Source organism: Perna viridis, chromosome 2 (assembly GCF_037379345.1).
Source record: "Perna viridis isolate PV_CMFRI_1.1 ecotype Kerala chromosome 2, ASM3737934v1, whole genome shotgun sequence".
NCBI classification, from domain to species: Eukaryota; Metazoa; Mollusca; class Bivalvia; order Mytilida; family Mytilidae; genus Perna; species Perna viridis.
The window spans coordinates 63,763,101-63,778,206 of NC_142446.1; the positions used below are offsets into that span (position 1 = coordinate 63,763,101).

Below are 15,106 nucleotides of genomic sequence, written 5' to 3' on the forward strand. Positions count from 1 at the left end.
ACCCCTTAGTGTATATACAATTATTGTTTAGCTTGTTTCTTCCATCCTGAGTCACAGTTTACGTACTAAAAGCATTATTACAACACTAACATTGTTCACTACTTCTGCTGGTGTAGCCATCTTATTTTCAACAGTTTTACATTTAACTGATTCCCTTTCAAAAATAGTTTAAACGCTTTGCCATCTTTTGGTTTTCAAATCCGAAAGGAGGCACGTGAATAATAAAAGAATTGAATAAATAAGTCTGAACGTGTCTTATATTCCTCCGCAATTCAGAGAACCGATATGAAAAAAATGAAACGGAGTAGGTGTTTGAGTCATAACCGATCTGACGTTCCTGTTTTTTTAAATATTAATTTTCCAAACTTCCGTTTTCACCAAAGTGGTGGACGGGATGACAAATGAGACTGCCACTTTGAATTTTGATTAGGATTTGGGGATGTGGCCTTTGTGTATTTGGGGATGTGGCCATTGTGTAGCGCTAACACAATTAAAAGATATTTGTCTCTAAAGAAATAAACATACATGTTCAGCTTCTTTATTGTTTAGTATAGATCATTGTCTACTATTTAAGACTTTCTTATCATTTCTACAATACCTGTCAACAATTTGTTCTCCTTTATCAAACCATACAGGCTTAGGTGGGTTAAGTTCACAACAGAGACATTGTCAAATAACATATTGCCAGTTAATGTGTATAAATCATTTTCTTTTCTGGTCACTAAAACCATGACATGAAGATTTACATTTTTTATTATGTCTTTAAAGATATTGAGAGCTTCCCCTATAGTGACTCCCGTATGTGTTGCACCAGTTACTACTTGTACCAAATACAGTGTATGTAGTTTGGTTTTTCTCCTTTTTGAAGGATTCCTGGTTTGTTTGCTTTCTTCTGTTTCTGTGTATAACACATAATCAATTCCTTTCAAATTATCAAATGACGGATAAACCATTAAAGAGCGTTCTTTATTCATTTCAATCTCTTTCTTCATGAAGACTGCCAATCTTGCAACATTCTTGTCATGTCTCTGATAAGCACCTCTAACGGATATTTTCTGAAGGTCATTCAAGTTTGGTTGGAGAAAAGTAATATCTCTGGGCATGAGAACAAGTACTCCATTACATTGATCTAACACACATTTGTTTGATGTTGGTGATACATGGCAATGACTTTCTATTGCAATTTGAGGAACTATTAAAGATTTAAGCCGGTATTGCAACCGAATGAGTTCATATTCCAATTCTTTTCTTATGCCTTCAGACTGAAAGCAGGCCTCTAATATTGTATTGGTGTCAATGTTGCGCTTGTTATCAATAATGTCATCTATCTTAAAGTGGAACACTTCTCTCCAATGATTGTATAATTCGGGCAACAATAAAGAAACTTTTACATACTCATCTCCCTCTGAGAGACCAAGTTCTACAAATCTGAGATCACTTTCAACATCATCTTTGCTTACAACATTTACTTCAGCATGGAAGATATTCACTGCTATCATAAAAAAATCATACTGATTTAGGGCAAGAATAATATTTTCTGTTGCTTTTATCTGATGCAACAGTATTTTAGTGTGTATAGCAAATTTGCAGCATATTTGTTTCACAGTTGAATTGATGTCAGAATCAACTATCTCATTTAACTGCAACCAAAACTTTGTTATATCATTTGCTAAACTAGTCTTGTATCTCATTAGAAAATAGTTCACACTCTTCCCTACTTTTATGTCTTTATCAAACGTATCTCCATCATGTACAAACATATGTCTTACTCTTTGTAACAATCGTGGTGTTAAAGCAAATCTACCCTTACATTTATCATACAGTTCACTCACAAATTTTTTTTGATTTTCCAAGCTGTACTGAACTTTTTTCAGAGACTCAATCCAGATTTCTACAAATTCTTCCCAACTAAGCTGCCAACTTGTTTTTAACAGATAAATAACCTGTCTTTTAGTAGCACCTGCTGAGAATCCTGTTTTGATAAGAATTGTTCTAGACACTACTGCTTCAAGTTCAATTTCTTGGACAATACATGTATTAAAAATTGTGACATGGTCGATAATTAAAATATCTGAAGATTGCATTGTTTTTATATAATCTTTCAACTTGCTCCTCTTTGCCTCTCCTCTGACAACATCCATGTCAATGTAATGGATAGGACTGTTTTGACTGTTAATACAAGAAAGTACATAATAAACTGCTGAAGAGGATTTCCCAATACCCTGAGTTCCAACAAAAATGCTACTCTCTTCATCTACTGGTTCCCTTTCAATGGTTTCTTTCAAAGTGTCACAAAAAAAGTCATGAAATTTTGTTCTAGCAAAATATTTGTTGACACCACTGTACTTCTCTATGTTAACGAAAGTTCTGAAATATGGAGATACCTTTTTGGACTTGGCTATGTCCCAAATTGTAGGATCCAATTCCTGAAAATAAAATAATAATTTGTAGTAATTTAACTTACAAATGTATTCCTACTTAAATATTTTTCCTTGCAATAAAATATTTCAGAGAATTTCCAGATAGAAATATTGCATACCGGTACTTTGACAATATAGATATAATGTCGTAAAATATGAGATTTATTTGTACGAGGCTAAGAAACAAGGGGGAAATGCAAGGTTCTGTTGAGCATTTCTCCTTGTCTTGACCAGAGTAAAATAAATAAATCTCATATTTTAAGATACTTTACCTACATGTCTATTGTCTTTATACCACAATATCTCAATATTGATGTCAGTTTTAAAGTTAACGTTTTTTTTCTTGATTTCCCCAGCAACATTTGCATCATAATGAGCAAATGACATAGAGGGCATGGCTTAAAAGTATTATCTTGTATACTCTACAATATAAAGCTATATCGGTACAGTACCTGAACCGATCCGTGCAACAAAAATTGTGATCTGTCATCGATCACTGATTAGTTTCCGGTCAGTCATCGTTCCGTCAAACCCATCCATTTAACTGGTGGTCGCATCATGTGACCACAGAGCGGTCAATGTATTTTACGGTTTTTGTTGCAATTTTACACATATTTACATTATGTAATAGATTTAAACATCAATCTACACTTTTATTTTACATTGCTTAAATTTAAAAAAGATCTTACATCATTTTGCATAACACAACTGCGATCAGATCAGTCACTGGTTATCGATCCTTCAAATCGTTGTGCGGATCGGTTCAAGGACTGTATATTACTTAACATAATGGGCAGGGTTTCACAGTTTCATCTCAAGATATCCAGTACATTACACAAGATAAACACCTGAATTATGAAACAGTCCCTGAAACAATCTGCACAACTATTTGATGGACTGATTGATCGCTGACGGATCGATAACCGACCTGACCTCAGTTTTGTTATGTAAAATGACGGATGATCGGTTCATGTAAATTTAATAATTTTCATTGGAATGAATACACTACCATATTAAATCTACCTTACATTTAAGATATTAAATCCACATATTGTATTTTGTTAAAAATAAAAAAAAAATTGTGGAATAAATATAATTGATGGATGTTTTAATCTACTGAATTATGTGCCGGTAAATATGTGTACACATTGACAAACGAAACAGAGAATCTGTAAAATGTATTGACTGCTCTGTGATCACGTAATCCGATCACTGGTTTAATGGATTGGTATGACAGATCGATGATTGATTGGGAACCGATCAGTGATTGATGACCATTTGCAATTTTAGTTGCACAGATCAGTTTAGGTACTGTACACCTTTATTTCAACAACTGAGGAGCTACATGTATGCCATCCCACCATAATAGGACTGCAGCATGTTGACACTAGATAATTTGCACATAGGTGTAACCAATAAAATGTTTACTCAATCCAGTACCCCCATTTTTAAATCATGTGCGTATATTTATGTAAGAACCTTCATGATAAAATTTGAAAAGGACAAGTAAACGAAAACTCAAATCAATCAATAGAAATCAAATTGTCTTCAGATGACCACAACGACAACAGGCCGATTACATAATAAAACAACAACTTTTTTAGCATTCACTTAAAAAATACCATGAATGCAGTATAAATACATGTGCTATCTGAAGGGAAAACAGTATTCTGAGATGGACTTCATCCTTAAAGAATAAATACAATCACAAATATTATCTACCTATTAGGGACACTTCTCTTTGGATTAGGATTGATGTGTACAACATAACCTCTTGTGGATGTGCATACTTGTAAAACACAGTGTTAAAAAATGGGGAAGTACCTGTATCAAGACAGAAAATTTGTATATCCAGTCAGATTTTAAAAGACTTTATGGTCAAAATAGGTGACATTTTTAATTTTCACATTCTGCAAGTATCAGCAAATTACAATTTCTGGAAACTTAAGGCTCAGGTGAGTTTGTTTTGTTTACCTAACTAAATAAATTTTATCTTGAGATGTGATGATGTCTCCTTGACATTTACCCCATTTCCATTCTTTTCCATATAAGCTACACTGTAAATTCAGAGATTAATGGGATACTTTAATTGTGAATAATGGGAAAGAATATTTATCGCATAAACAAAAACTCACTTTTTGAATTTTCATGGTATACTTTTGTTACAAAATGGACTGACATTTGCAAAATATTAGAACTCCCATTCAAAGTGCTTCTTATGGAATAACAATAATAAATACACATATTACTTTCTTAACTTACACATATATTAATATAGAGTACATAGACCAAAATTATTACTGCGTCACTCATTCACAACTAGTTAAACTACTTTTCATCTTAATCCCTATTCATGATTACATGCTACTTTTCCCAGTTCAAGGTGACCTGGGCCCCATGTACAAATGAGAAGGATAATGACTGTTATACTCGGTTAGTGTTTGGCGATATGAGGTTCTCACGACAATTATAACAAGTGTTTGCTCCATGTTGAAAACCCCATTGTAACTTTTGAGATGAAGAATAACTTGAGGCTTAGGTGAGTCAGTGTCATACATGTATGATATTTTGACCCCCGTGAAATATCGATCCCCATGGATAAAATATATGATATCTTAACCAAGGGCACAAAATATTGTATAAAATATTGACCCGCAGGTTTTTTTAACATAACCACCCCCTTATGATAATGAGGTTATGAGGTTAATCTATGACATAAGACGGGTCCAAATATTAAATCTGAGTGGGGGGGAGCTAAAATATCACAACAGGTTAAATATTGCATGTAGGGGGGTTAATTCATAGCAGCAGGGGGCTTAAAATATTGTAGCAGGGGGTTAAAATGTCATAATGAATGGGGTTAATTCAACACAAGGGTGGGGGGATTAAATTATCACAGCAGGGGTTTATTTGAGTAATCATTTTAGGGAACCAAGGTTATAGCGGTAATCAAAAGAATGTAAGGGACATTAAGACCAGACATGAAAAACAGACATGCACAAAGAACATAGAGTAACTAAAATCATACATACAAAGTAACAAAAGCAAATGAGCAACTTGGGCTCCACTAAAAAACTGGGAGTATGGACAAGGTGCACCCGTAGGATGAACGTCGTCTGCTTTTCTAGAAACACCTGCTGAATTGCTCATAAAAAGTCAAATTCCAGGTAGACAAATAAGAAAAGGAAAACTATGACACATCAGTTTTCATGGCGCAGATGGATACACTGTAACGATCCACAAGTTTACGATGACGGCCATAAATCTTTTGTAGTGATGACTTCAATCTTGTGGCAACATATTCCTGCTCCAGAAATCTATTTGTTAGAATTCTAGCGCGATACAAAAAGTATGCATAGTCTCAGCAAGCTCTGGCATAACGTATGAGTTGTGATATGAACACTCCATAAGCAAGTGCTGAAGGAATGTTGCCACAGATGAAAGGAAAGTTGACAGTTTTGAATGAAAAGTCATCACCTTTGTCATAAAGTTTGGTCAAAAGTTTTCCTATACCATCAATTTCTAAGTGTAGGTCAAGATATGAGGCTGACTTCACAGTGTCTGTAGTATCCTTTATCTTTGGGGTAGATGCGATGTATCAAATTTTCAAAATTAGGATTGTTTAAAGATAATACATCATCTATATTGTGGAAACTGAGATCAAAGGATCTAGCTAAATGATATTCTTTCTTTCGGATCAGATCAGCTATAAAATCAGCCTCATAAAAGTGAAGGAATGGGTCAGCAAAAGGAGGAGCACAATTTGTTCCCATTGGAATGCTGACCATTTGTTGAAAAACATGTCCACCACACTGGATAAATATGTTGTCGATTAAAAATTCCAATATCAAAACAGGCGGGTTAATTTATTGCACCAGGGGGTTAGAATATCATAACAGGGAGATTAATTTATTGCAACAGGGGGTTTAAATATTGAATCACATAGGGGGGGTGTAATTTATTGCAGGAGGTTAAAATATCGCAGCTGGGGGTTAATATATTGTTCTAGGGGGTTAAAATATCAGAGTGGGGGGAGGTAATTTATTGTAGCTGGGAGGGGGGGGTTAAATATCACAGCAGGGGAGGTAAAATATCATAATGGGTGGGTTAATTTACACAAGTATCGCTCACTTAATTAAAAAAAAACATTGAGAAATGTCTGCAAGATGAATTTTCTACTGAAGAAGGCCATTTTGAGTGCAAATTAGGGTCATCAGATACATGTGTATTGTGAAATTTAACCGAATATTGGTCCTAATTTGCCAAGCAATTTCAGAGAAGATTCTAAAAGTTTTGTTTTGTCCCAATTTGCATAAAAGGCCTTCAGAGAAGAAGATTTTAAACATTTTCCCAATAGGGTCTTATCATACTTATGTTAAAATTATGTCAGCTTATGACAGCGATCTTTGATGCATGTTGACGTTATCTGATATAATTCTAAAAAGGGGAACCATCTAAGGACCATTACACTAAAGGTTAGTCCAATCTGGCCTAGCAGTTTCAGAAAAGAAGATTTTTAAACATTTTCCCATAGGGTCCTATGTTAAAATTATGTCAGTTGAATAAGTAGTCTTGGTTGACAGACAGGGCCATCTGATATAATTCTGAAAAGGAACTGCTAAAGAACCATTCCTATAAAGTTTGGTCCCTATCCACCTAACAGGTTTTGAGAAGATTTTAGAACAAATTTTCCCATAGGGTCCTGTGTTTAAAAAATGCCAGCGTTCTTCACTGGCAAGTGGGGTTATCAGATACATTTCCAAAAGGGGATCACATAGGGACAATTCCATAAAAGTGTGGTCCAAATTGGTCAAGCAGTTTCAGAAAAGATGATTTTTAAACAGTTTCCCCAAAGGACCTATTCTTCACCGACCACTCCCTATGGGATGGGGCATATCATTTGGGTAAATGCCAAGGAATTCAAAACTTAAAAATGTACTACTGGTGGCAAACAAAATACGGGAAATAACAATTCCTTCCTTGTATTTCCTTTGTCAAAGGGCTTGTGTTCTACCTCTTACTTGGGCTTATAAGTCCCAGCTCTTGGTACTGCAGATTGCACACATTCCAACTTACTGAAATATTCTCTTCTTCCATGTCCATAATGTATAAAATAGTGAAACAGTTTACCAAAACTGAAAAAAAAAAATGATAGATTATATAAATTGATTTTATACCAATAGAGATGCTATAATTGTAAATTCTGTGTCAAGTTAGCACAAGTTCATCTGGTGTTGTAAGAGAAGTTTTATTTAGATTAATGAATGGTATTTTAGAATAATGTGCAACTTTGACCAAAGTATGTGGTACTGTTGAGGACAAATCAATTATTATTCTTGCCAAGTTTGGTTTCAATGTGAAATAATTTCAGAAAAATCTTAAATTTTTACATTTCCCAAAGGGTTCAAAGTTAAATTAGACATGCCATGGCAGCCATCTTAGACGGGCACCAATTTAACAAGTCTGATAAAGGACCACCTCAAGATCATTCCTACAACATAACAATTCTGTGCACATTGTAGTTTCTAACAAGAAGAACTTTCAAATTTCATCCAATCCGAAAAAATGCATTATTGGACCTGTGGGCTATGTTGAATTTCCGATATGCAAAAGTTTAACAAATTCTCTTTAGGACCATCTAACGACTATTACTGCTAACGCCACAGTAGCAATCCAACCATGAAATGAGGAATTCTTGTTGAGCATCTCCATATCATTACTCTTTTAAATTTTGAAAAGACCTGACATTATAGAAGAAACAATTTGAAATTTTGAAAAATATGAATCAATAACTTGCCCGTGGAAATACATGTACACACTAAATTGTAGTCACTTCTGCTTTATTATGAAAAACTTATCAATTTCTATACAAACAAAAAAAAGTTTTTAAAAACCCTAGGCACTTTGGTTTCTGTGATGATACATGCATCAGGTGTACCAAATAAAAACAAACAAGCACATATACATGTACATGGTCATGTTACTACAATCGTGATGAAAAAACCATTTAAGTTTTTTTTAATTTTTTCATTTTGCAGATTTTTACTTAAATGATCTTTTATTTCATTTTTTTTATTAATTAACCTTTGATATGATCGGCAATGCCAGGATTTATTTTTGTACCTCTTTATTAATGACATGTAAAAACGCTACTTCAACATAATCCTTACACCCATATAAGGCCTCAAAATTGACATACATTTTTGTACATGTACATGTAAAATTACCCATACTCCAGTGGAAAACAAATTATTTATCAAAATGTACTTGGTTTTTGTATATCTGACATGATCCTTCCATGCAATTTTGTCTTTTGTTTGTGCTATAGACAGCATCTGTCAGAATCTAAACAAGCCGACACTATGGCCATTAATACTTTCATATTGCTGAGATATAGGGAAAATGGTTATTTTGTGTTTTTGAAATTTCTCATGAAATCCTAACTTAAAATGCAGTAAAGCAGTAATATGCAAATTTATGAGAACAGTGCATTCTAATGAAAATAAGTACATGTAGATTTCGCACTATTTTCATTGGGTTGTTTTTCACAGAAATCTCTGTGGATAAATGGGGAAATCCCTAAATGTTCCCCTCCATGAAATGTCCCTTGAAAAAGCCAAATTAATAAAATAATTAAGAGCATTGAAACATATAGGACCTAAAAAAAGACAACCAAAACCATCCATTTAGATCAACTTTGTCTGAGAAAATAGCATACTGGGTTATCCCCATTCCGGTGGTCAAAATGTTATTCAACTGATTCGATAGAGTTACCGATCTGGTCAGACAACACTATTATTTATACGATGTATTAATAAAATTTGGCCGTTTTACTTCCAGCTTCTGTACATTATGTCATAGTACTGTCTTTGTTTAGTTATTAATGCAGTCAGGGTTCACACTGCTGAGCGATTGGGGCAAAATAGTCACCTGGAGTCGCTCACTTCGCCTTCAGATGACACCAAAAGCAAAGTGAAGTCGGTATATTATTTTCAGATATCGCCCATGATCAGGACTGTACTCCCTCTCTTAGCAGTATTTTGACCTGAGTTATCTCTCTTTCAATAACAATTCAAATAAAAGGTATCAGTCTTGTATTACATATTCCTGAGCGGGTGTACATCAAAACATGGAGGCTAAAAAAATACTCTGCTATTCCTTTTTGCCTTTTCCTGTTTTTGTTTCTAGGCAAATGACTATAATTTTTCATCAAAAGCACTGGATAAATATCAAGCTATGACACAAAAAAAACTTTTTTTTGAGGAAAAACAGTATTTTCATGAAAAATAATGCTTCAGAAAAGGGGTCTATTTATGAACTCAAAATAAAAGTGAAAGTAGAAAAAGTATATTTTTCGTTTGACCAGTCCTGGTGTACCAAAGTTCTGAAATGGACCTTAAAATTATATTTGACATTTCCTTAATTAAAAAACATGGTCAAAAGTTAGATTGAAACTCCCTGTCTATTTTTAAAAAAAATCATGAAAATTTAAGGTATACTATAGAAGCCTATGGGGCAAAGAATACAAGACTGAGACCTGATAGCCACAGTTTCAGTGGAAAGTGAGATTTATAGTAAGTGAGTTTCAATTATCCTAGAAGCTTTCCAACAACAATATATCTTATTTTATACTAAATGGAGCAACTTTAAATGGAATAAAGTGATGCAAGGCCTCATTTTTTACTTTTAAGGCATATTTTTACTAAATTTGGAAATAAGCAATGCTTTTAGAGATTAAAAGATGACCAATAGATTGCAATTGTTATTATTAAACATTTTCTCAACACAACTATATAAAAAATAAATATGGTGACTTAAATTGCTAAATTATAAAGTTTTGATTTTTTGACATTTTTAATACTTGGAGTAGAGACTTGAACATGGTGGAATTGCACTTGTTACTCATGACATATAAAAACTTAAATGTTTTTAGCATTTTCACCTTTATTCTACTTTAACTGCTCAAGAAGTGCTGTACTACAGCCATTTGATTGATTAAAAGTGAAAACTCACCAATAAAACATTTTTATCTCATAAATGACCATTTCTAATGGTATTTCCACTCAAATTCTAATGAGGCTTATAAAAAATTGGTGGTAATGACATATAAAAAATGGATTTTCTTCAATAGTGTGTGAAGTAAGTAGAACTTTGATGTTTTCTGTGTATTTTATATACTGTTCTTGCAAAATATCTATCTATGTCTGTGAGATATTTCTCCTTTTGTAATTACTGGGTACATTTATACGTGCTCAGGGTTCCAAATTTGACTGAAAATCAGCATTTTTGGGAACGAACTCGTCTTTTTCATTAAAATAATGATAAATACAGTGTGGAAAACCTTTTTTTTTCCCAACTTGCCATACTGGCTAGTGGAATATTGACCTTGCTAGCCAATTTTTTATTGTTTTTTTGGCTGTACTATCATCTGCTTTCTCTGGGATTTGACTACCTTCTCAGTGATTTTTCAGAAATTGAGGTTTCCTCGGGAATAATGCATAGAAAATCAACTTTCCCAGAGTCAGTTACAGCTTTCCTAAAAAAACAAATCCTTACAGCAAATGAAGTTTTCAACTTGCCATGGGAAAGTGCAACTAAGTATCTAACGTTCCCTGACCCAAATTTCACTTGCCCCGGGTAACCGGAATAGGAATCCTAGAACACTGCTTCTGCTTTTTTTTTCTTTCTTCAACTCTCTTATCATTTATTTCTATATTTATCAAAAACTTTTCCATTTTCGAATATTCCCTCCCATTGTAGTTTTTCAAGTACTTAAAGTACTCCATTTCTGAACTCATATTTTAAAAATAAAATTATAATTCAACAGATTCATCATTATGAAACAAGAAAATCATTTGCTTCTTGTTCATTTTTATTTTGACAATAAACAACTAATTTGCAAGGTAACATATATTAAATTACCAAGATAATTTCGTTTGACTATTAATACGAGATGGACCGTCGTGTAGGTTTTGGCACATCCCGTTTACCGGAAATTAAAACTGCAGATCGTAAACAATGCTTTACAAGTCAATAAAATTGTTCAAAATTCACTTGACATATTCAAGCTAAACTTCTTAATATGTAGGGAACATATTTTTAATGTATGTTAAGGGATGTTTAACTAAATAACCTTTTGGCTGGTTAACTTTCCTTGGAACTCGCCAGTCAAATGACAGTCACCGAATTGACAAGTGCAAGCTAATAAGAACTACACATCTACTCGTATTTGGCAAGCTGGCAAGCAGTGGTTTCCCACGCTGTAAATATACAACATTTTGACTCTATTTTATCTTTCTGTAAACAAGAACTTGGCCGTTTCAGTAAGCAGATTTTGAATTATCGCCTGGCTCTCTTGTGTTAAGGCTAGAAAAGGGGGTCCAAACTTAACTTTTTGTGATTATGAGCCAAACAAACTGAGATTTTGAAACAATTTGGAATTCATAGAATAGTTAAAGCGTTTGTCTTATCAATACAGGCCACCTTTAATGTTTAAAAAGGTAACTAAATAATTCTTTATCATAACTTGTCTTTTTTTGCAAAATTTGTGGTATTTGACTTAATACTGTTAAAGGGTACCTATATGAAAATTGGAACAAAATTCACAGGAAAGCAGATATTTTGTCTTTATGTTCATCTTTTCTGATAGTTTTCAAGTCTTTATTTTGTTTACTTATTAAAAGTATATACAGTTTACATCTGGATGCTTCAATAAAGTACAACCATGCCGACTGGCAAACATTTAATATGTTAGTTCAATCCGTCCTATAAAAAGAAAACTTGGTCCTATTATGCGTTGTAATTTGTTTGAATCTGATTTATAACATCTAAATTTCAAGAAAGGCCAAATGTTTTCCTTATTTATTTACCTGTTTTCAATTCATTTAGTGGATTGAAATTTCATTTTTCTTTCCTAGTCGTATCAATGAGCATTATTTAACTAGGCACAATTTTAAATAAAAATAATAATTTTGCTTGCTGCTTAAATATAAAAAAAAAAAATTGCATTTAAATCAGAAAATACATGTACAAAAATGTAGCTCCAGACACTGAATTCAAAAGGGATTAGAATTGACCCAATGGCAGTAATAAAACAAGTAGCTACTGAATTGTACATGGTTGTATTATCAACTTGGTTCTGTATACCTATGGCAAGAAAAAGCATCAATATCCTGTTTGTACCTGCATTTTCAGGAGCTGAAAAACAGCATAATGGCAGCTTCATTTGTATATACTTGTGTATGTGTGATTGAGTGCCAAACTAGTCTCGGAAAATATTTGCCAGTTTCGAAAATGAAATACAAATCGAATTGTAGTTTTTCCAAGATAGGGTTGGCCTTATAGTCTGCAGAATGGCTCCCAGATGTATACGAAAATTATGTCATCAATATAACCCATAATCCTCGGGACATAAAAATTGCGAAACAAAAAAGAACCAAAACATAACGAAAATAATCAATAAAAGAAAGAATTGAAACAAAACAATATGATAAAATGAATCAAATCGTAATAAAAACATAATTAAACTATACTAAATGAAACAAAATGCAGCGAAACTAAATACAATAAAAGAAATCTTTCAAGATGTTTCGCAAATTTTAAGAACCATAATGTTATCCAGTGCTGGACCATTCAACCCAAAGCCATTTCGGACCACAAAAACCAATAATTCTTGATGAATGCCAGACATTTTGGCCAACAGACATACCAGACCATGACAATTAGTATAATGCTTCAGGGCAAATATATATCATTACAAAATTTACCATACTTGAAGTTCTAACATATCAAATAAGAGCAGACAAAAAATTAGTTTTTATTATAATGTTTCTTCGGGAGCGTTAAAAGGTTTCACCTTCATCATATTGGCTATAAAACAAGTGGTACCAAATTTAGTAAGCACAACAACCACGTTTCTGGAATAACCTTCATCAGTTATGCTCGAGGGCAAAATTATTGGGAATCCAAAATGTTTCATAGCACTGAAACCAAAAGAGGCCTTAACTTTACTAAAGGCTAAAGGTACCAGTATCGTATTGCATATCCCTGAGCGGGTGTACGTCAAAACATGGATGCTATAAAAATATAGTGCATTTTCTTTTTGCCTCTCTACAAACTAATGTTTTGTCAAAAGATATCAACAATGACTTATAAAATAGAGCAAACATCACACTGTAAGATGAACTTTTTTAAAAGAAAATCTAACATAATAAGATAAAAATGTTCCACAGAAAAGGTAGGTTTGGTGATTGCAAAACGAAAGTGAAAGTAGGGAAAATGGCTATTTATAGTTGGACTACTTTTCTGTCCAATCTTCGAGGACTCACCCTATTTTCTTTGCGGGAAATTATTTTTTCACATGTCCTTAGAAATGCTACAGAAGTGAAAGTTTTATTGAATCAATTTACTTTTTTTTTTTTTAAAATCCTAAAAATATGCACTTCACTATACTCGGCGTCACATAAATAACATACTGTTAAAATTTGAATAAAAATATTTCCTACGAATTTATTGACACCAACCGTCGTTTAAATTGTCTTAAATGACTTGCTCATTCGTTTAGCCAAACAGCTTCTCAAAAACAAGTCGCTTATTAGCTTAAATCATGCGTAACAAATCCTTACGGGAAAATCCCATACTAATATCCGCCATGTTGGTTTTTACGGGACGATTTGTTTACAAACGAAGTGCGTAAGTTCCCGTCGAACTCCGGTGACAATCGTCTGCTTGATCAACTTCTCGGTATTGTACGTTGTTCGCGTAAAATAAATCCGAGATATCCGAAATAACGCCGAAGTGCATTCTGGGTTCTTCGGTTTTTGGACAAACCATTTAAACGTAAACAACATCTCCTAGCAACCCGATCACTGTAAACATGGCCGACTTTTTACAATGTAAATATTGCCACCTAGAATTAAAATCTGACCGGAATTTAACGATTCAATGTTTAGGGAGAAGCCGTTTGGCTAAACGAATGAGCAAGTCATTTAAGACAATTTAAACGACGGTAGGTGTCAATAAAGTCGTAGAAAATATTTTTATTCAAATTTTAACAGTATGTTATTTATGTGACGCCGACTATAGAGAAGTCTATGGGAAAATTAATACGATACTGAGACCTACCCTGGACTACCAAAACCGTGTAAGGAACCTTTGCCTGAGGGAGTTCTAACTGTAACGGTTGTCAGTTTTTATGCATTTTTTTTTTTTTTTTGCATCTATCATTTTATTCCCTTGGTATTTTCTGAATGTATTTACCTTTTCAGTTTGGCGGTTCAGTTCGTACAGGGGTATTATAGTATAGGGGAGAGAAACCCATTACAAAAGGTGTGGAAGAATTTTTTGGGTATTTTGTTCTACCATTTCTGCAACGGACCTTTTTTTTTGACAGACGTACTTTATCATTACTATTTGACAGGGTAGTATATACAATTCGCCTTTCTAACATCCTGTGACATAGACTAGTTATAAATAGTCATGCTTCTTTACATGAATAAGGATTTTAATCAATACATATGACAAATGTTTCTAAAAGATAGCTGTCAATATTCCTATTTTACCCTACCGGTGCACCTGGTCCATGCTCCCAGTTTTTAGTGGAGTCCGAGTTGCTCATTTCTTTTTGTTACTTTGTATGTATGATTTTAGTTACTGTATGTTCTTTGTTGTGTATGTCTGTTTTTCAT

At 33.4% G+C, this 15,106-nt stretch overlaps 1 protein-coding gene across 2 annotated transcripts; it reads right to left on the reverse strand.

Moving 5' to 3' along the window:
• Positions 1–524: 524 nt before the first annotated feature.
• Positions 525–14,738, reverse strand: LOC148626434 (uncharacterized). Of its 2 annotated transcripts, XM_088570425.1 has the most exons (4): positions 14,679–14,718; positions 11,554–11,680; positions 7,497–7,555; positions 525–2,426 (listed from the first exon to the last, which is right to left on the reverse strand). In XM_088570425.1, the coding sequence occupies exons 3-4, from the start codon at positions 7,521–7,523 to the stop codon at positions 570–572; spliced, it is 1,884 nt and encodes a 627-aa protein (XP_088426551.1). In that variant the 5' UTR covers positions 7,524–7,555; positions 11,554–11,680; positions 14,679–14,718; the 3' UTR covers positions 525–569. The 2 variants fall into 2 exon arrangements, with proteins under 2 accessions (XP_088426551.1, XP_088426550.1); XM_088570424.1 differs by lacking the exon at positions 11,554–11,680 and having other exon boundaries at positions 14,679–14,738.
• Between the last annotated feature and the right edge of the window lie 368 nt (positions 14,739–15,106).

Bases quoted from the DNA above. Each gene is read 5' to 3' on its own strand.
- LOC148626434 (XM_088570424.1), bottom strand. From the start codon at position 7,523: ATGGACATGGAAGAAGAGAATATTTCA. The intron at 2,427-7,496 runs GTAAGTTGGAAT...TTTTATTTTCAG, and splicing joins TGGAAGAAGAGAATATTTCA to GAATTGGATCCTACAATTTG.